Here is a 20,210-nt window from a genome sequence, read left to right as displayed (position 1 = left end):
ATCTCTCTCTCTCTCTCTCTCTATATATATATATATATATATATATATATATATATATATATATATATATATATATATATATATATATATGATGTAGTGGGGTGAACGATCAATTAGCATAAGTGTTTCGGAAGTCCGGAAAGATGCAAAGGATACATGGCTAGTTGTAGATTGGACCAAACTAGTTTGGTTTAAAAATAGAATCCCAACATTCTTTGGATAGCCATGTAGGGTAGACTTCACATTTTTTTTTATCTTGTTTAGTTAGTACAGGTTATAAGTTCATTAACTTCACATACACATTCAATTAAATGGATTGGGCTCTCATCCAGGTATTTGCAAACTGACTTTATAGATTAAGGGGCAAAAAGATTTTTTTAATTGGAGTTTGTGAAGCTCTTTATTGCTTTTTGGTATGCAGAAGACCTCAATCGAAATATGGTTTGATAGAGATGTGCTTTGAAGGCAAAGCATTTTTATTCATTGGCCAAGTACAAAAGACACTTGATTCATACATTCTTTGTATCTCCATCTACCATTTGATGATTTGCATTGTTGGGAAGAGCTACCATGTAGCATCTACATCATGTCCATGTCTCCATGTTTTCTTCAATAATGAATGAAAATCTGATAGATGAAGGAAGATGTCTAATTTAGATGAAGGAAAAAGGCATAATTAGAAGGACCCTTGGTGGTAGAACTCATTGAGTAGGATATAACTTTTGTTAAACCCAAACCTGAAGAATTTACAAAATATCATAAAATATTTTATAGTAGGAAAGATAAAAAAAAGAGTAGATTTCTTTATTTAAAATGTTTCCAAATTTTAGTGGTTAAGTTATGTATATTGATGTAATTTTTAAAGTGCACATGTTCATGTAATTTTTTTGTGACATAAGGTCATTTTATGTAGTTTTAGTATTACATAAGCATTATTATAAAATAAGCATTAATTTTGATGTATATTGTAAAATAAGCATTATTTTTAGGATGTGACATTCTCTAGTTGTATCAAAACACTCAATAACCATGTGAGAATATCATTGACCATACCATTTCTGTTAATGTACACTACATATGTTATACTACTATACTATTTATGTCAAAAGTACACTACATATATTATACTACTAGGTCAAAATGATGTTAGACACATAATAAGTTATGTGACCATGTGTACTACTACACTAATATTACTGCATGTGACCATGTATAGTCTCATGATTTAGACACATAACAATTACTGCATGTGACCATGTATAGTCTCATGATTTAGACACATAAACACTCCATTCGACTAATATCAAATTTAATGATAACAGTTTTTGCCCATTTTTTCTCTAAGTAATAGCCACATGAATATTTCACGGTGTGACTATTATAAATATAGTAGACATATATAACCACCAAAATTGTTAGTGATATGACTCTCCAAAATTGATAACATTTTTACTTTAAAAAGTAGTTTTTTGCCCATATATATTTATACTTTTTCCCATATTATGTAGCGTTTTGCCCATAAATGTTTATACTTTTTCCCATATTATGTTTTTCACACAAATATAAATATAATTACATATATATGTACTTGTATATGTATTGTATGTATGGTGGTTATTGTCCACATATAAGAACGTTTTCACCAACGAATGTAGTATTTTTTTATTTGAACATAATATTCTTCAACAACACATACTTTACAATTCCGTAGCACAATTCCGTAGGTAAATAGCTATGAATGCTACTTTCATAGCAAAGCAACTATGGAATGTTTTTCCGTTCAAATATTTCGTTGCAGATTAACAACGATTTTTAATTCTGCAATAGATCTACAACGGAAAGTATTTTCGTAAAAAATTTCGTTGCAAAATTGCTATGAATGGTTTTTCCATAGAAATATTGGTAGCAATATAGCAATGGAGTTTGAGGTGGAAACAGTTTCCGTAGCAATTCACATGTATGCTACGGAAAATTAATTACGTAGAAATTGTGGTAGCAAATTAGCTATGGAACGACATTCCATAGCAAGATCTGTTGCAGAATAACAATGGAAATACGTTCCATAGTGCCCTTCCCTAGCAAAATCGCGTTTTTCTTGTAGTGGGAGGTTTTGGAGGAGCGCTTAGGCTCTTTCTGTTATGAGATGATTACCTTGATGGGAGCTCGCACGTTGACCTTCCATGAGTTCCGGGAATCTGGGGCTGCAGAGTACTTCAGGGAGAAGGAACCGATCGCGAGTAGGCGATGGTTAGCAGATGTCGCTAATGCTTGCCGCAATAGCAGTTGTCCCGATGGGGCAAAGGTCAGAATTGCTTCCTATCTTTTGAAAGACAGAGCTCGATATTAGTGGGAGGACGTTAGACGCACCGTAGGGGACGAGGCGGTTGATTAGATGACATAGGATGATTTTGTGATGAGATTTCGAGCTAAGTTTGCATCGGTGATTGAGGTGCAGCAGTTGGCGAGGGAGTTCCAGGACCTTCGCTAAACTACTAAGATGGTGACTGAGATCACCGCGATGTTATGCGAAAGGGCGTTTCTGGTTAAGCAGTATGTGGTGGATGAGGAGATGAACAAGGCAAGACACCATGAGATATTGAGGACTGATATCCGGCAGTTTGTGAGCTGAGCCAGTTGCAGGACATCGAAGGATATGATTGAGAGAGCCAGAGAGGGAGAGGGAGATTGATCTAGAGATGGAGAGGAAAGGAAGCTAGATCAAGATCAGGGTTTAAGCAGTTCAGGAAATAGGCCCAATGTATTTGATTCGAGATCGAGAAGCCAACATGGACGGAGTCGATGTAGCAAGTGCGGCAAGACGCACTATTGAGGGTGTAGGGTGGGTGGTTCTCGATGCTTCAAGTGCGGTCGAACGGGTGATATGTGCAGGGATTGTACTACTACCACCACCACTAACCCGATATATGATCTGATTTTTCTTCCATTCCGATAAGAGAGGCCATAAGAAGCCAAATTATCCGATTTTGTAGCAGCAGATGAGCGGTAGCAGCCGATCCAACGACTCTACGGATTATTGATGGCCTCTAGGTGAAGGCGGATGTGCCTGATGTGAGGAGCAGAGATTTTCAGCTGACAGCCGAGGAGGCTCATGTACCGCCTGACGTGGTGACGAGTATGTATTTTCTCATTATCTCCTTACTTATGTTGATTTTTCCGCTCATGTTTGTGAGTGTTGTTATTGGATCATTCCTCAGAATGGTATCTCTGCCTTGGTATTTTTTGATTCAAGGGCTAGCCAATCTTTTGTATCTCTTACGCTCAACAATAGGTTTGTTATAGCTCCGGGGGAGCTGGATTGTCCGATAGAGGTTGAGATTGCGGATGATAGATCTGTTCGGGTATCGAGGGTTCATCGGCATTGTGTCATAGAGATGTTCAGCAAGCCATATCAGATTAATTTGGTTACTATTCCTTTGCACAGGAACAAGGTTATTGTAGCGATGGACTAGTTGAGGCCCAATGGGTCGGTGATTGATTGTGATCATCAGATGGTATGAATTCGGACCCCTAGTGGGGGAGAGTTAGTGGTTCAGGGAGAGAGAAATCAGCGTGGGCTAAATCTATGTTCAACAGCTAGGGCTAGACGCTTCATGAGGATTGTTTCGGATATGTCGTCTATGTTATGGATACCAGGGATAAGGGTAAGCCGACTGTGTATGATGTGTCGATTGTGCGGGAGTACCCGGATATGTTTCTCTAGGATTTCCCTGGAGTGCCTTCGAAGAGGAAGATGGACTTTAGGATTAACTTGGTTCCTGTTGTGGCTCTAATAGCCAAAGCACTGCATCAGTTAGCTCCTCCAAAGATACATGAGTTATCTATACAGCTACATGAGCTGTTAGATAAGGGGTTCATTCGACCAAGTAGTTCGCCTTGGGGAGTGCCGATCCCATTTGTGAAGATGAAGGATTGGTCACATCGGATGTGTATTAACTACCAGGAGCTGAGTAAGCTAATGCTGAAGAACTGTTATCCACTCCCAAGGATTAATGACTTGTTTGACCATCTTCAGGGTGTATCTTGGTTTTCCAAGATCGATCTACGTTCGGGTTATCATCAGATGATGGTTAGAGATGAGGATGTGCAGAAGACGACCTTCCGGACTTGTTATGGTGATAACGAGTTCGTGGTGATGTCCTTTGGGCTCACCAATGCTCCAGCCATGTTCATGGACCTCATGAACCGCGTATGCATGCCAATGTTGGATCGGTCTGTGATTGTATTTATGGACAACATCCTGGTCTATTACAAGACCTAGCACTTGAGGGAGGTGTTGGAGACTCTGAAGAGGGAGAGCTTGTTTGTGAAGTTCTCCAAGTGTAAGTTCTGGTTGCACGAGGTGCAGTTTCTGGGGCACCTTGTCAACGAGAGTGATATTCTGGTCGATTCAGCCAAGGTCGAGGCCGTGATGAGATGGGAGGTTCCGAGGTCTCCATATGAGATTCGGAGTTTCCTTGGGTGGCAGGTTACCATCGGAGATTCATTCAGGATTTCCCAAAGATAGCGGTTCCTCTGATTCTATTGACGAAAAAGACTATCAATTTTCGTTGGGGGCCTGAGCAGTAGACAACTTTTGAGACCCTGAGACAGATATTGTGTGAGGCGTCGATTCTGAGCCTGTCTGAGGGTGTTGAAGATTTTGTTGTTTACTATGATGCGTCAATCACGGGTTTGGGTGCAGTTTTAATGCAGAGGGGTCACATTATTGCTTACTCTTCGAGGCAGCTGAAGCCTCATGAGGTGAATTATCCGGTGCATGATTTAGAGCTGAGGGTTATGTTTTTCGCCCTCAAGATTTGGCGACATTATCTCTATGGGGTCTGTGTTAGAATAAAGATGAGTAGATCGATAGATTTCAAACAGGTAATTGAATCATAACCAAAGAAGACGATGATCAAAGTTGTGCTGAATGATTAAAAGCACTGCCTTAGAAGAGCTCAATGAAGAATTGCTACTGTAAAGGCAATATAGGTTTCAAAGGAAATCAACACTAGATACGGTGCATGCATGCACTAATTATAGCTAAACCCTAATCGTTAAAGACACCGGGTGGACAGGCCCAACCCGTTACATAAAATGGACTATACTAAATAATTACAATTGATGTAATCCATTAGGCCCAACAATCTCCCCTTTGTGTCAATTAAGGAAGGAGACTCTTCACGAAAATGTTCGTTTTTGTGTCTTGAAGAGGTTGGGCATGATATTAAGCAGTTTACTATGAATTGCAATGTAGCATCATATCATATCTGAGTAGCACTTCTTCGCAGCTGCATCATTCGGCTTGCATTGCTCTGTGATTTCCAAAACATAATTCAAGCAGGAAGTGGAGAACATGTGTTTATCAGGCAAAGAAAATAAACGTTTCTGGATATCGCCACTTTCTTTTGATACCCATTGAAACATCACACTCCAGTTTTCCTTTACAATTTTCCCCATCTTCATCTTCTCGATGTCTTTCACAGAAGCTTTGGGGAGGACTGTTGGTTTCTTTCGCAACACAAAGGCAAGTTCATCATCCATCTTCGCTACTTCATGGATATACGAAACCAAAATCCTCTTGATATGTGCAATAATAGGTTCATACTTATTTTCGTCCTTCATTAAGAGGTGTAACAGTGTAATCTAATCATAAGGATTTAAACATGGCAGATCAGCAAGAGAGAACTCAAACACTAAACTCTCCCAACCTCGAGCTGTTTTAAACTTGGCATTGACAAAGCTCTCAGTTTCTATTGGCCCAATAACCTTCACAGCAATTATTTTCATTCCACTCCAAGTGAGGTGTTGTGGCTTTCCATCCTTCAGGTAGAATATAATCAAAGACTTGTTCTCATTATCATCAGATTCAGAAGCGTTCACAATTACCTCAAAGCTACGAAACAAAAATGCTTTTGGGGTAATCAGAAAATCAAGTTGTGAATCCAATGTGTTCTCTAGATCGAACGAGGTGACCAGTTCTAACCAGTGAATGCTTGGGTTGTCAACTTATTCTGTTAGAATTCTCTCCATGGACCAAGGAGGAAATAGTGTCTGTTTAGCTTCTAGAGCAATCTGAGCATCACAAAGCTATTTTTTTGTGCTTCAGCCTCTCTCGCGATTCGCATGTCTTCATTAAGAACTGAATCACATGCTCCGTGTTTGAGTTTCACATATTTTTCCTCTTCTTCCTCTTCATCATCATCTATTAGCTTCTCTTTTCCTTTCGAACACGAAGCTACATTATCCTTTGGTTCGTTTGACTTGTTTTTCATGAGTTTCATCAGAAGTACCAACTTGTTTTTGGGATTCTTGATTAGATTTCCTGTTCTCAATGTCTCCCCCTTATTTTGGAAGTGTGACAGACTCTGAAACACCCTCAATCATGTTTAGCGTTGCGAACACAGGCCTATGTTTATCATCCAGATGCTTCCTTACAAAGACCGTGATTATAGAATCATGAATTTCAATGAAAATTTTCAAGTAAGCATTCACATCAGCTATGTAACTCTTCATCACAGCTTTTTCGGACAAGAGGTCATCAGTTAGCTTATAAGAATGAGTGAGCTTGACATATATGACTTTCACCTTCTCTCTTTTGACGGCAAGCTCATCCGTTATTTTGTTCTCAAGAGCCAAATCTTCAGGAAGCTTGTCTATTTTGGGAGAGATGGAGATGTGAAACTCTGTATTGTCAGATTGAACTCCAGTGCGAACTTTCTCAGGAGCATCCTTCTCAGTCCGAAGGGTAGTTCCAAGACTGGTTATTACTATATTTTCCTTTGCAGTGTTCATTTTAAAGGAAGTCTGGAAAGTACTCATATTAGATTGAGAATCAGAAATTTGTTTATCGACTTTTTTGGTCGTATCCTTACAGACAGATGCTGAATTCTGAACAGCCTTATTGGTGAGAGTGAGATTTGCAGCATCTACCTTGGTAAGAGCCTCAAGGAATGCTTTAACAGTATCCTGAGAAAAGTCGTTGCTGGAAGAAGCTTTAGTGGTTTGAAGCAAAGAAACTAACTTTTCGTGGATAGTATTAAGTTGTCCCTTGGTGACAGTAGCATCGTCATCACTTTCATCTTGAACTGTGAAAGGATTATAATGAAAGGCTTCAAAAACTTCATCATCAATCCCAAAAACAGTGTCAGTGTCATCTTGTCGGAGAGGGGAGATGGGAGTAGAGTCATGACCAATAGTGAAACCTGAAGCACCTGTCCCCGTATTAGATATGTGGACAGAAACTGGATATGCACTAGTGGTTGTGGTTTTTTTGCTGTAGATTCAGTGAACATAGAGTGCACTATGCGAGAGTAGCTAGGAGTTGCGAAACACCCATAGTCGGACATGGTGCAATAGTGATGGGAGTGGTAGTAGTAATTGGAGAGTGAGGAGGTGTGAAACCTTGAAAGAAATCATCTGTAATTGGAACAGATGTAGGCATGTGGAAATTAACCTCAGATTTCATAGGTATTGGCTCCGAAACTGGGGGATGTGATGTCGTAGCAGTGTCATCTTGTTTGTGATGGACTTGCTCTTCGATGTGCATCTCAGAGATAGTGTTGGATTCCAAATCTTCCTCGTCACTTGGGGTGGGAGTTCGTGGCTTGCAAGCGACTCGCTTCACTCTCTTCTTTGGAGTCTGGACAGGTTCAGACATACCATCCTTCCCCTTTCGTTTACCTCCCTTCTTTAGCTGGTAGACTGCGATAGGCTTGAATAACTTCACCCGCAGCTACGACGTTGCGAAGCATTGATTCCGAGATTGATCCGATGGAGATGAATTTGGAAGTGTCTAACAAAATGTTGTTTGTGATGTGGAAACCCGAATGCTGGCCATACTCGAACCCTCTATCATTGGAATGTTGAGCCGATCGATAGTCCTCTGAACAACGAGTGTCCAAAAACGTGCACATGAGATCTCATTGTGCCTAGTTGTAGAAAGCGTACTCTGAATGAGTTGAGCCCAAAGCACCGACCCGTAGTCCAGATTGACTCCTGAGTAAAAACCATACATGATGGTCATGAACAACTTGCTGGCACAGTCTGAGCTTGTTACTCTCTCAGAAAAGCTTTTGAAAATCAGGGAAAACAACCCATTCCACATTAGCGGTAAGTTAGGCTTCTTGAATTTGAAGACGGTGGATAGATACTCCTTGTAGCCCATTCGATAAAACATCTCCAAGATAGCAGAGTTGGAGATAGATTATGGATCGACTAGGTCACGACGTTGAGGAAGTCCTACGAGGCTATAGCACCTGGACTTGGTGATGTGAGTTTTCTTGTTGTCGACTTCAAAAGTGATCATCTCTTCCCCTTGTTGGTAGCTAGCAGACGAGTATGCCTTGGACAGATGAACCAAGGGTACATTCTCAGTTTTCGTCAGAGTGATAACCAAGGGAGAATAGCGCAGACACTCGATTAAAGGTTGGAGAAAAGCGTCGTACTTGGTTGGTTCAAGGTCCATGATGAGATTCTGGTTAGCCTTGATGTTAAGTAGAGTTGATTGTGTCATTTGTTCAGCAGCAGAAGGTGTTTCATAAGAGGCTGTCATTGTTGCTTGGTGAAGAAGATGATGAACAGTAGAGAGAGAAATCGCCGGAAGAATTTCGATTGCTTTGAAAGTGGTAATGAATAAGGAATCATCAAAATCCTTATATATGATATGATAGGTGAGAGAAATCTAACGATTGATAATCTCAAATTACTGAAAAGGCGCCTAAAAAGGTGTGACTGATAGCTGTGACGTCAGGCGGCATAACTGACAGCGTGATGTTAGGGCAGTTTGAATTTTTCACGCGCTTAAATCAAATCTTATCCCTTCATTTTTGTCGTTTCTGTTATGCTCTTTCACAATTTCATACTTTCGCAATGTCATACTTTTGCAATTGATTACCATTTGCTATACTCCGAACCTGAAAGTAACCATTAAGACAACGAACCAGATTTTTGAAAAATATAAAGATCTTCATGCAAGAGTGTGCTAAAGATAAAGAAATAAACAAGTTCTCTAAGGGATTCTAGTAATTTCATTAAATACGTAAAGCAGATGGATCCCGGGCAACAATCTCCTCCTTCGCAGTCAAGTGGGACTTTGAAGTGCTTGTGTGGTGTCCCGTTGAATTACGATCATCTATTTGTGGAGAACAGTGAGAGGCTTCTTTTAATAAGGCGAAGGGGGTGAATTCTTCTTCAACTAAGTCCGAAACTCAAAATAAATCCGAACGTTCGTATGAAGTACTTATCTGACCTGTGTAGTCATAAGAACAAGTATGCTTTGGAAAATATTTGAGTGGTTGGATAATATGGAAATCTCAAGAAAAATAAAAAATTGGATCTTATGGGTAGAAAAGTCTTAGGTCTAGAACATTTCATTAAGATCTCGCAAAAATAAAAAGAGATTTCAAGGTACGAACCACAAAAGTGGAGTTTTGTCAATTCCATGGTGATTTATCTAGAACATTTAAATTGTTCACCGCCAATGCATAAATATGTGTTGGATTTTGGGCTTCACTCAATTCGTGGTTATAGCGAATTTAAGATCATAAACACAATGATTTTGCAACCATAAACCTCTGTGGTAATTTCTGAGAGTCTCGAGGGTTGCGATTGTGCAAACGAATATGATGGAGAAAAATTGGAGATGGTTCTGAAGAGAAATGTACCTTTGGTATGCAAAAGTGACCAAGCAGTCAACTCTTAACTCAATGTGAGAAGAGAAAGGTAGCTCATCACTTATGCGATTGAACAACCTAATTGGGAAGAAATGATTTGTATTATCAATTCATTAAGGCTTCAAACATAGAGTCTCAGAGGCTTCGGACTACATGCAACAACATGCTTCTAGGGACACTTAACTAGTGTAAAGATTAGAAATTCAATACCTGCCCCATCATTCGTAATTGAGAATATCATGATATGATTTGTTCGTCCTGCTCAATTATCTATTAATTTTGATATTATATAAAAAATTAGAAAATATTTTTGTTTTTTTTTTCAAATTTTCTGAAAAAGAAAGAAATAAAATAATTTTGTATTTTGAATTTTCTGAAAAAGAAATAAAAACAGAAAAATTAAATAAGTAAAACACACGAAATATAGAAAAGTATACAAGAAGCTCCGAACCTTCGAATGAACAGTCGACTGTGAGCCACTACGAGCGTTCATGGATGAACAGTAGAATACAAATAACTACAAACTTTCGTGGATGAATAGTAGACTGCGAATCACTACGAACATTCACACCCATTCGCAGTTTAATCAATACTTTCCTAGTGCGAAGGTAGTTTCGGAACTGATTCAGCTTCAATCATTCCTAAGCCTTGAAGAATGTGATTAAAGGTTTATTCTGGTAAGGCTTTAGTAAATATGTCGGCCATTTGATCAGTGGATCTAACAAAGTGTATCTCAACATTTCCATCTTCCACGTTATCTTTAATAAAGTGATACCTCAATGTGATGTGTTTGGTCTTGGAGTGCTGCACTGGGTTGTGACAAATACGAATGACGCTTTCGGAATCGCAGTATAAGGGGATTATTTTCATGTTAATGTCATAGTCCCTTAACTGACTTTGAATCCATATCACCTGTAAGGTACTGGAGGCGACTGCAATATATTCGACTTCGGCAGTCGATAGGGAAACATAGGTATGTTTCTTTGATTGCCAACTGACGAGTTTTCCATCAATAAATTAACATCTTCCAGTTGTACTTTTGCGATCAAGACCGCAACCTCTGAGATCAGCATCAGAGAATGCTTGCATAAAGAACCCTGAGCTTGAAGGGTACCGTATTCCAAGCGAGGAAGATCGTTTAAGATACCTTAATATGTTCTTGACAACAGTCACGTGGGGTTCGCGATGATTCGCTTGAAACCTGGCACAATAGCAAATAGAAAACATGATGTCCGGACGACTAGCGGTTAGATACATTAAAGAACCTATCATTTGATGATAGAGTGTCATATCAACAGTGGTTTGTCCAAGGACGGTGTTAGTTTCGTTCTAAATTCCATTGGAACCTTCACCTTTGAATTTCCCAGTATTCCAAACTTAGCAAATAAAGTCTTCGTGTAAGCCTCCTGGTTGATAAAAATTCCCTCCTGACTCTGTCTTATATTCAAACCAAGGAAAAAGTTAATCCGACCCATAGAACTCATCTTAAATTTAGTTTCCATCAACTTTCGAAACTCAGCAGTTAAATTGAGATTTGTAGAACCGAAGATGATATCATCAACATAAATTTGGACAATCATCAGATGGGCACCATCTTTCTTGCGAAATCAGTTTGATTCAACCAAACCTTGTTTAAATATAGCTTTTTTTAAGAATCTAGTAAGAGTTTCATACCAGGATCATGGAGCTTGCTTCAGACCATAGACTACTTTATCTAAAATGTAACAGTGGTTCAAATATTTTTCGTTTACAAACCCTGGTGGTTGTTCCACATACACTGTTTCTTCAAGTTCCCTGTTCAGAAAGGCACACTTATCGTCCATTTGAAAAAATTCTAAGTTCTTGTAAGCTGCATATGCCAGAAAGATGCGAACAGACTCCAGCCTTGCAACTGGTGTGAAGGTTTCTTCGTAGTCAATGCCTTCTTCTTGGCAGTACCCCTTAACAACTACTTGCACCTTGTTTCATATCACATTTCCCTCTTTGTCTAGTTTGTTACGCAATACCCATTTTAGACCGACAACAGATACATCCTTCAGAGTGGGAATCAATCTCCAGACCTTGTTTCGTTCGAACTCATTAAGCTCCTCCTGCATTTCTTGCACCCAATAACAATGATCAAGAGAAACCTTAACATTTTTACGTTTAATTTTGGAGATAAACGAATTAAACATGCAATATTGCACTTTAGAGAATAATGCAGTCTGCTTCACCATTTGTTATGCTCTCGTAAGTACTCCTGAAGATGATTCTCCAATTACTTGTGTTTTGGGATGATCTCTAGTCCATTTCATCAAAGGAGGGTAATTAGGATCATAGGTTGGGTCCAGTTCAACATTTACATCCTCAAATTCTGACTGCACATCCGAATAATCTTTCATATTTTCGTTCTCCCCCTTGAATGATGTATGTTCCTCTTCTTCTAGAATTAGATTCTCCCCTATAGTGAATTTTCGTGGATCACTTGAGGAGTTGAATGCTACCCGTGAAAAGGTGTACCAGGTGTGGAGGTTGATGTAGAATCCTCCCCTGAAATGGAGCATTCGCGGCTTGTGGATCTTTCGGATTCTGAGGCTTGCTTTGAAGATTATTTGCAGCTTCATCGATAATATTCTTCAATTCATCCTCCTTGTTATCTGCTGCTTTGGATTCTGAAGTTATCACTTTCTCTGGCTCATCAAATAAATTCACGAATTTATCGTAGAGATTGGAGAGCGGAATCGTTGTTGGATTCCGCTTAGGAAGGATATCCTTTGATTTACTGTCATCCTTCTGACACATCTTTAAATAATTATCATCGAACGTGACATAATTTGTTTCTTCTATCTTTTTAGACTTTTTGCTGAGAACCCTATATGCCTTAGAAGTCAGAGAATACCTAATAAAATACCTTCATTAGCCTTCACATCGAATTTGTTCCTTTTCTCTTTTGAATTGAAAATGAAACACCTGGAACCAAATACATGAAAGAACTTGACATTAGGTTTTCAATTATTTAGTATTTCATAGGGAGTAACAGGAAATCGCTTATTGAGAATTGATTGATTTTGTGTGAAGCAGGCTGTTCCAATAGCATCCTCCCATAAGAAAAGTGGTAGATTCGCAAATGATATCATGGTTCTCGCAGATTCGCACAAAGATCAGTTTAGTTATTCAACTACCCCATTATATTGAGGAGTGTAAGGAGCCGAAAATTTGTGAGTTACTCCTTTCGCTGTCAGAAATTCTTCAAACACTTGGTTTTTAAATTCCAAACCATTGTCACTACGAATGTTACGAACCAACTTTCACAGTTAAATCTCTATCTGCATATATAAAATCCTTGAGCTTGGGAGTGGCTTATGATTTTAATTTAAGAAAATGCACCTAGGTAAATCTGGAAAAATCATCAACAATTACAAGAATATATTTGTTACCACCAATGCTTTTAATTGCAGAAGGACCACAAAGGTCTATGTGCAAAAGTTCAACTGCTTCTATGAATTTGGTGTTCACAATTGTTGGACGACTCTTCCTTCTTTGCTTCCCTAATTCGCAAGCTGCACAAATATGTTTCTTATCAAATTTCAAGAGTGGAAGTCCTTGCACATGATCACCAAGAACGAGTTTATTGATGTATTTGAAATTGAGGTGCGAGAGCCTACGATGTCATAGCCAACCATCATCTGAAGAAGCTTTCGTAAGTAGGCAGATAGCAGGTTTCCCTTTGATGGGGTTCTGATTTAGTGGGTACATCTCGCCTTTTCGCTTGGTCTTCAACAGCATAGTTTTGGATTTCTTCTCAATTATCTCTGATCCCTCATCGTCGAACGACACTTTCACGCCTGTACCTACAACCAATTATGATACACTGATTAGGTTGTGTTGTAGGCCTTCCACATAAGCTAACTTTCGAATAGAGAATTCTCTATTTGTAATCATTTCATAGCCCTTAATTTTCCCAAGAGGGTTATTTCCGTATTTGAATCTTCCTCCATACTTCAATGCTCTGAATTCTCTCAATTCTTCCTTCCTTCCTGTCATGTGACGCAAGCAGCCACTATCAATGTACCATTCAGATTCAAACTGCTCGACATGAATCACCTAAAAAATCAAAGAGATTTAGGAACCTAAAGTTGTTTGGGTCCACGTGAGGCTTTCACAGGAAAAGTAATTGCAACATCAACTAAATAAGATCTTTTAATTAAGGTGGAGTTATCTTTCTTTGTGGTTTGAAAAACAGTTATCCTATTATCTTTTGGGTTTTTACCCTTTGTGGAGATTTTCCTTTATTTATTTTGGATTTGTGGCTTGACAAATTTCTTCTTAATTCTCTCCGAGTTAGTCTTTGACCTCTTGAATGGAGTTTTAGACTCCGAAACTATCTTTCCTCTTCCCGTAACATCTTTCGATGTCTTGGCATTATGTGAAGCAATTTTGTTAGGAGAGAAGTGAGACTTTTACTTCTCCATAGGTTTCGCTTGATTAGAAAAAGAGGGTTTTTGAAAAACTTTTTGTCTTGAAACCTGTGGAGAATTAGACTGAGTTTTTGAGAAACTTCTAGGGTTCGCATGTGAAGAGACTTTCGCATTTGGATTTGATGATTTTTCTTGATAAACGAAGTTTGGATTTTTGGATCTCCAGAAATGCTTTCTTTCCTTTAGATTTTTATTATATCTCACATTTCTTTGACGTTTTTGAGCAGCAAATTACGCAGAGGACTTATGAACACTAGCCCTAGCTTTCGACTTTCTAACAGGAGTATCAGCCTCTTCAGATGATCTATCATTTGGACCATTCTTGGTTGCACTCGGACTTCCTTTATCATAGCTTGAATTGACCTTGTTCAGTGGTTCTGCTACGTATCTTCCTTTCGTTCTCCAATAGGTCATTTAAGAGAGACCTTTGGTTTCAGCTGAATTGTCAATGGGGGTTGACAAAAAATATTCGTCACACCCATCAGCGTTGTCTTCTTCTACCAGGGACGTTAGTTCTATAGTTGATTTTTCTTCAGTCTGGTAGCTGCGAAAACTTGGTTAGGAACTGTTCTAACCTTTTGGAAAACTAAAGCTTTTTCTTTTAAAATCTTTGGATTATTTTCAGAGATACGAGCAAACTCAACAGAATTTTCAAAACTTAAGACTTTCGCAGGTTCAGGTTCGTTTTTAACAATTTCTGAACAATAAACCTCATCCTCCACAGAGATCTCACTCATGTCACTCTCATCGTCGAATTCAGACACATTTTCAACATTATGTTTATTTTCTGAACTCAACTTTGTGCATAGAGAGTCAAATTTCTATAGAGTTTCAGATTTGATTTTCTCTTTATCTTTTTCAGCTAAAATTTGTCTTAACATTTCTTTATGGTCTTTGGCCTGTATGTAAGATTCAATTTTGTCCAGACCAATTTTGTAGGCATCCGAGACTTCTTCTGATGACACGATTGATTCACACCTGTAACATTCATCATTGATTTCGTCCTCTTTCAGTCCAAGAAAGGGCAAAATCATCTTGTGGATTTTCTTTCCTATTTCACAATCAATATGCAGTTGTGTAATATTAAAATAAAGTCGTTTTGCCATTAAACAAAAAATGTTTCTTTGTTTTAAAAGCCCCAAATTTTCATGTTGCGAATAAATTAAATCATCCGTACACCTAGCTAAATCTGACTCTAACTTATCAATCCACATGCACCTCTCTTCACTTTTGTTTGAAACCCTGCCGAGTTGATCGGCTACAACCTTTTTCTCCTTCTTCACTTCTTCCTTTTGAGAGTTAGAACTCTTATCCTTCACCTTCTCTGAGCTGTAACTTCCTTGACAATTTCGGTTTTTGTTGCGTTCAAAGTTCTTTTTTGCGAACCTTTTTGGATTGGACGCCATCATAGCATACTCTTCTTTTGAGAGTTCACAATCGAAGAGATCATAATCTGAACCATCATCAACAACCTTCTTACCCTTTTCTACAAGACCTAATGAACCCATGCTAGAAACAACTTTTCCCTCACTTGTCATTTCATCCTCATGTGCCCTTAGAATACCAACATGCTTTTCCAAGGAGTAGTTTTTTAACTGCTCATGCGCTTTAACCGTCGACACCACAACCTTCCATTTGGATCTTAACCCGTTCATGAACATGACCTTCTGCTCTATCAATTTATGTTTTATCTTGTGCTTCACCATTCTGCTCAAAAGATGGTTGTAAAGGTTGAATGTTTGGTCCAGTTTCTCCTTAGGCTTTTGAACAAAAGCTCCAAACTCTGAGAGTAGCAAAGTCTAAATAGAATGCTCAATATCAGCGTCACTTGAGTAGAGTTCCCTAAGCCTTTCCCATTTTTATTTCGTTGTTTCACAGGAGCTCACTAAGCGAAACGGGTCGGCAGGCAAAGCAAAACGGATGATCCTCATTGTCTTAACATTACTGATTAGCTTGTCTTTTTCGTCTTTTGGCACATCAGCAACTTCCAGAAGAAGATCATTGTACTCGGCTTGAGTTTTGATAACCCTTTTTATACCAGTATGAGCAAACGTCTCCTTGGATATAGAATCCCATATCAAGGATCCATTATCTTCAAGACCTAGCACGTAATCCTCAAAGTGCAGTGCCCACACTTCATAATCGTTTGGAAAGTATATAAGTATCCTTGTTGTAGATCCAATACTACCTGAGAGATTAATGGAGTTGGCGTGTGATTCATCAGGCTGCATGATGTCGATTCAATAAAACCTATTAAGAATAAGATGTGTAAACTGAAATCGATTTTAGTTTAGAATATAGATCAATATTCAACGTCTACAATCGATAATAAAGATAGAGACGACTAGAACACATCTAATAAAAGCGGAAAACCTAATGAAACTGGACAGAAGATTTGCATAGATTTGCATAATATCCTCCTCTGATACCAATTGTTAGAATAAAGATGAGTAGATCGACAGATTTTAAACAGGTAATTGAATTATAAACAAAGAACACGATGATTAAAGCTGTGTTGAATGAGTAAAAGAATTGCCTTAGAAGAGCTCGATGAAGCACTGCTACTGTAAAGGCAATGTACGGTTACAAGTAAATCAACACTAGATATGGTGCATGCATGAACTATTTATAGCTAAACCCTAATCATTAAAGACACTGGATGGACATGCCTAACCCAATACATAAAATGAACTATACTAAATAATTACGATTGACGCAATCCATTAGGCCCAACTGTCCTCTATACTATTTGCATAGATCATAAGAGCCTGAGGTATTTGATGGATCAATCGGATCTGAATATGAGATAGTGTCGGTGGTTGGATGTGGTGAAGGATTATGATTGTGAGATCCTTTACCACCTGGGGAAGGCAAATGTGGTGGCCTATGCTCTCCGTCTCAAGGCGGTCATAGCTCCGATCAGGGATATCGGTATGAGGATGACAGTGATTACTCCACTCTTGGAGCGAATTCGAGAAGCTCAGGTTGAGGCTATGAATGAAGAGCACCGAAAGAGTAAACGCATAGTGGGTCAGGTTGCTTCTTTCGATTATGATAGTCGGGGGTTATTGACTCTCCATTGGAGAGTGTGGGTCCCTTACTGGGGTGGTGGATGACAGGTTTTGATGGAGGAGGCGCACAAATCGAGATTCTCCATTCATCTCTGGGCGACGAAGATGTATAGAGATATCCTTCCTCATTATTGGCGGCCATGTATGAAGCGGGATGTAGCCTGGCATGTGGGGAGGTGCTTGACTTGTAGGAAAGTCAAGGCCGAGTATCAGCGACCTCACGGCAAGATGCAACCGTTAGACTTTCTCGTTTGGCAATGGGAAGAGATCACCATGGATTTCATTACAAACTAGCCTCAGACAGCGCACTGTATGGATTCAATATGGTTCATCGTGGATCGTTTGACCAAGAGTGCACATTTTGTTCCGATTCAGGAGAGTATCTCTGTGAGAAGTTGGCCGACATTTACATCAAGGAGGTTGTGGAACGACATGGGGTGCCATTTTCAAAGGTTTCAGACAGGGATGTTCGGTTTACTTACAAGTTTTTGAAGAGATTTCACGAGAAGTTAGGTACTCGTCTACACTTCAGCACAACTTTCCACACAACCTTGGAGGATATGCTTAGGGCGTGTGCATTGGATTTTGGTTGGAGTTTGGATACGTATCTCCCTCTGGCGGAGTTTTCATATAAAAACTGTTATCATGCCATTATTGATTGACCTCCTTTTGAGATGACCTATGGAAGGAAATGCAGGACCCCGATATGTTGGGGTAAGGTCGGTCAGCAAGTCATGGGGAATATCGAAGTGGTCCTCGAGACTACCGAGTTGATTCAACAGGTTCATAGTAGACTACAGAACGCTCAGAGTCGGTAGAAGAGCTATGTCGACAAGCGCTGATTAGACCTAGTGTTCCAAGTTCGGTATATGGTCCTCCTGAAGGTGCCACCTTAAAAAGGTGTCATCCAATTTAAGGAGCAGGGCAATTTGGGCCCCAGGTATACTGATTTTTCAGGGTTGTAGCCCGGGTGGGAATGGTTGCCTATCGTTTGGATCTTCTGGAGGAACTCAGTCAGATTCACAGTAATTTTCAAGTCTCTCAGCTATGGAAGTGTTTAGTTGATGATTCCACAGTAGATCCGTTAGAGGATATTCAGGTGGAAAACCACTTGAACTACATTGAGAGACCGGTAGTGGTCCTCGACAAGAAGCCGGAAACATTAAGGAACAATATTCTTAAGTTGGTGAAAGTTTAGTGGCAGCACCCCAAGGATTCAGAATGGATGTGGGAGTCAGAGGACGAGATGAGGGAGCACTACCTAGAGTTACTTAGGGCTGCGGACTTCGAGGCTGAAGTCTGACTAAAGTGGGGGAGAATTTTAACATTCGAGACTAGTGGTATGTTTCTTTTTAACCCTTAATGTAAAATTCATCTCATTTTAGTACCTATCTCAGTACGTGGGGTAAACTCTATGATTACGCTGAGCAACTGTCTCCTTGGTTGGACGTGGAGGCACCCACGTACGTTGGGTGTACGTGGGAGCAGGCAAGGCGTACGTTAAGCAGGGGCAAACCCTAATTTTTAGAGTTTGTGCCCTATTTAAGCAACTTATGTTGCCTTGGGTGCTTCTTATGACCAACCTCCATCTCTCTATACTGTATGTTCGAAACCCTTATTACCATTTGTGATATTTGAGCTTGGAAGTGAGTTTTCGTGGTGTTTATGGTGATTTGGATGAACAAGAACATTTGGAGGTTTCTTTGGAGTGGTTTGAGCTTGTAGATCTAGAATCGTCTTCATCTTTGCAAGCTATTTCATTTATAAAGCTCTCAACTTGATGGTTCCTTATGCTAGATCCAATTTAGGGTGATATTTGTGCATTTTTGGGTCCTTTAAGCCATATTTGAGATTATGGTCTACTCCAGAACTCATAGATATTAGATCTTAGCATCTTTGAGGTCCCTTGTCCATAAAAATGAAATCTTTATGAGTTATTTTGGTCCATACATGTCTTAGGATCCTTATTATGGTTCTCTTTGGGTTTTAGGTGCCATTAAGTCATGCATGGGAGTAAAGTTGCCAACTTTACGTGTTAAGTAACCATTTATGAACAAATCTGACCCAGATCGTACGTTGCACATAATGACCTCGGAGGGAGTACGTTGAGCGTAAGTCTGAGTAGGCCATGCGTACTAATCAATTTCACTTTTGTTGACTTTCGCGTATTGGGCCATATCTTGAACCGTTAGGGTTTGGGCCTTATTTGGCCAATATTCTTTCGATATTGGGGCATTATAAGCCTTTGTGCCTTCATGGATTAGGCCCATGATGGGTTTTGGGCCCAATTAAAAATTTGGGCCTTATTAGGTTTTTTGCGCTAATCGGATTGGGCCTTGCGTTTTGAGCCAAGTGAGGAAAGGATAAAATGTACTTTTACCCTGACGGTTGGACTTAACAAAGTCAAATTCCAGTTTTGGATTATGGACGAATTATTAATTGGATATTATTTGATGGTGTTAGCGTGAGGATTTTTCCGGATCAGTAGTCCGAGATTTTTATCCGTGAGATGCAGCAGATTGAGGTGAGTTTGCTTACTATGTTTGGTGGGTCGAATGCACCAATGTCGAACCATAGTTTATTATGATTAGTATGGTAGTTGTCTTTGTGACTCTTGATTGTATGATATTTGATATGTATATCGAGCGGCGCCTGATGATTATATTCTATGTTATTTATTTTGTGATTCTTGTATATGTTTATGTGTTTTTATGTATACCGGATGGGACCCGATGCCAAGCGGGGCCTGATGACTGACATATATGTTTTGAGCGGCGCTCAATGCCGGGCAAGGCCCATTATATATTTGATATGGATGGTATGTGGTATTTTCCGGAACTCACTAAGCTTTGTGCTTACGATTTTCAGTTCATGTTTTAGGTACTTCTGGTTCAAAGGGGAAGAGCTCGGGATGATCGTATTACACACACCAAATTTTTCTGCATTTCTATATGGCTCTGATGTATTGGATGTTCATTGACATACCCTAATTTCATTATGGTTTATTA

General features: G+C 39.3%; 1 protein-coding gene across 1 annotated transcript; it reads right to left on the bottom strand.

The window, feature by feature from the left end:
* Window positions 1-11,353: 11,353 nt before the first annotated feature.
* LOC145112127 (uncharacterized) lies at window positions 11,354-14,868 on the bottom strand. Its single transcript, XM_079048335.1, has 4 exons — window positions 14,707-14,868; window positions 12,174-12,455; window positions 11,735-11,803; window positions 11,354-11,632 (listed from the first exon to the last, which is right to left on the bottom strand). Exons 1-4 carry the CDS (start codon window positions 14,866-14,868, stop codon window positions 11,354-11,356), a joined length of 792 nt encoding a protein of 263 aa, XP_078904461.1.
* Between the last annotated feature and the right edge of the window lie 5,342 nt (window positions 14,869-20,210).

Source organism: Lactuca virosa, chromosome 5, assembly GCF_052849685.1.
Source record: "Lactuca virosa cultivar CGN04683 chromosome 5, Lactuca_virosa_CGN04683_v6, whole genome shotgun sequence".
Classification (NCBI taxonomy): Eukaryota; Viridiplantae; Streptophyta; class Magnoliopsida; order Asterales; family Asteraceae; genus Lactuca; species Lactuca virosa.
The sequence above is the reverse complement of the archived record's forward strand: the minus strand, read 5'-3'. Positions and strand labels throughout refer to the sequence as shown.

Bases quoted from the DNA above. Each gene is read 5' to 3' on its own strand.
- LOC145112127 (XM_079048335.1), bottom strand. From the start codon at position 14,868: ATGAGTGAGATCTCTGTGGAGGATGAGGTTTATTGTTCAGAAATTGTT. The intron at 12,456-14,706 runs GTTAGAACAGTT...AATTATTTAAAG, and splicing joins AAGCTTTAGTTTTCCAAAAG to ATGTGTCAGAAGGATGACAG. The intron at 11,633-11,734 runs GTCTGGAGATTG...ATATGAAACAAG, and splicing joins ATGAGTTCGAACGAAACAAG to GTGCAAGTAGTTGTTAAGGG.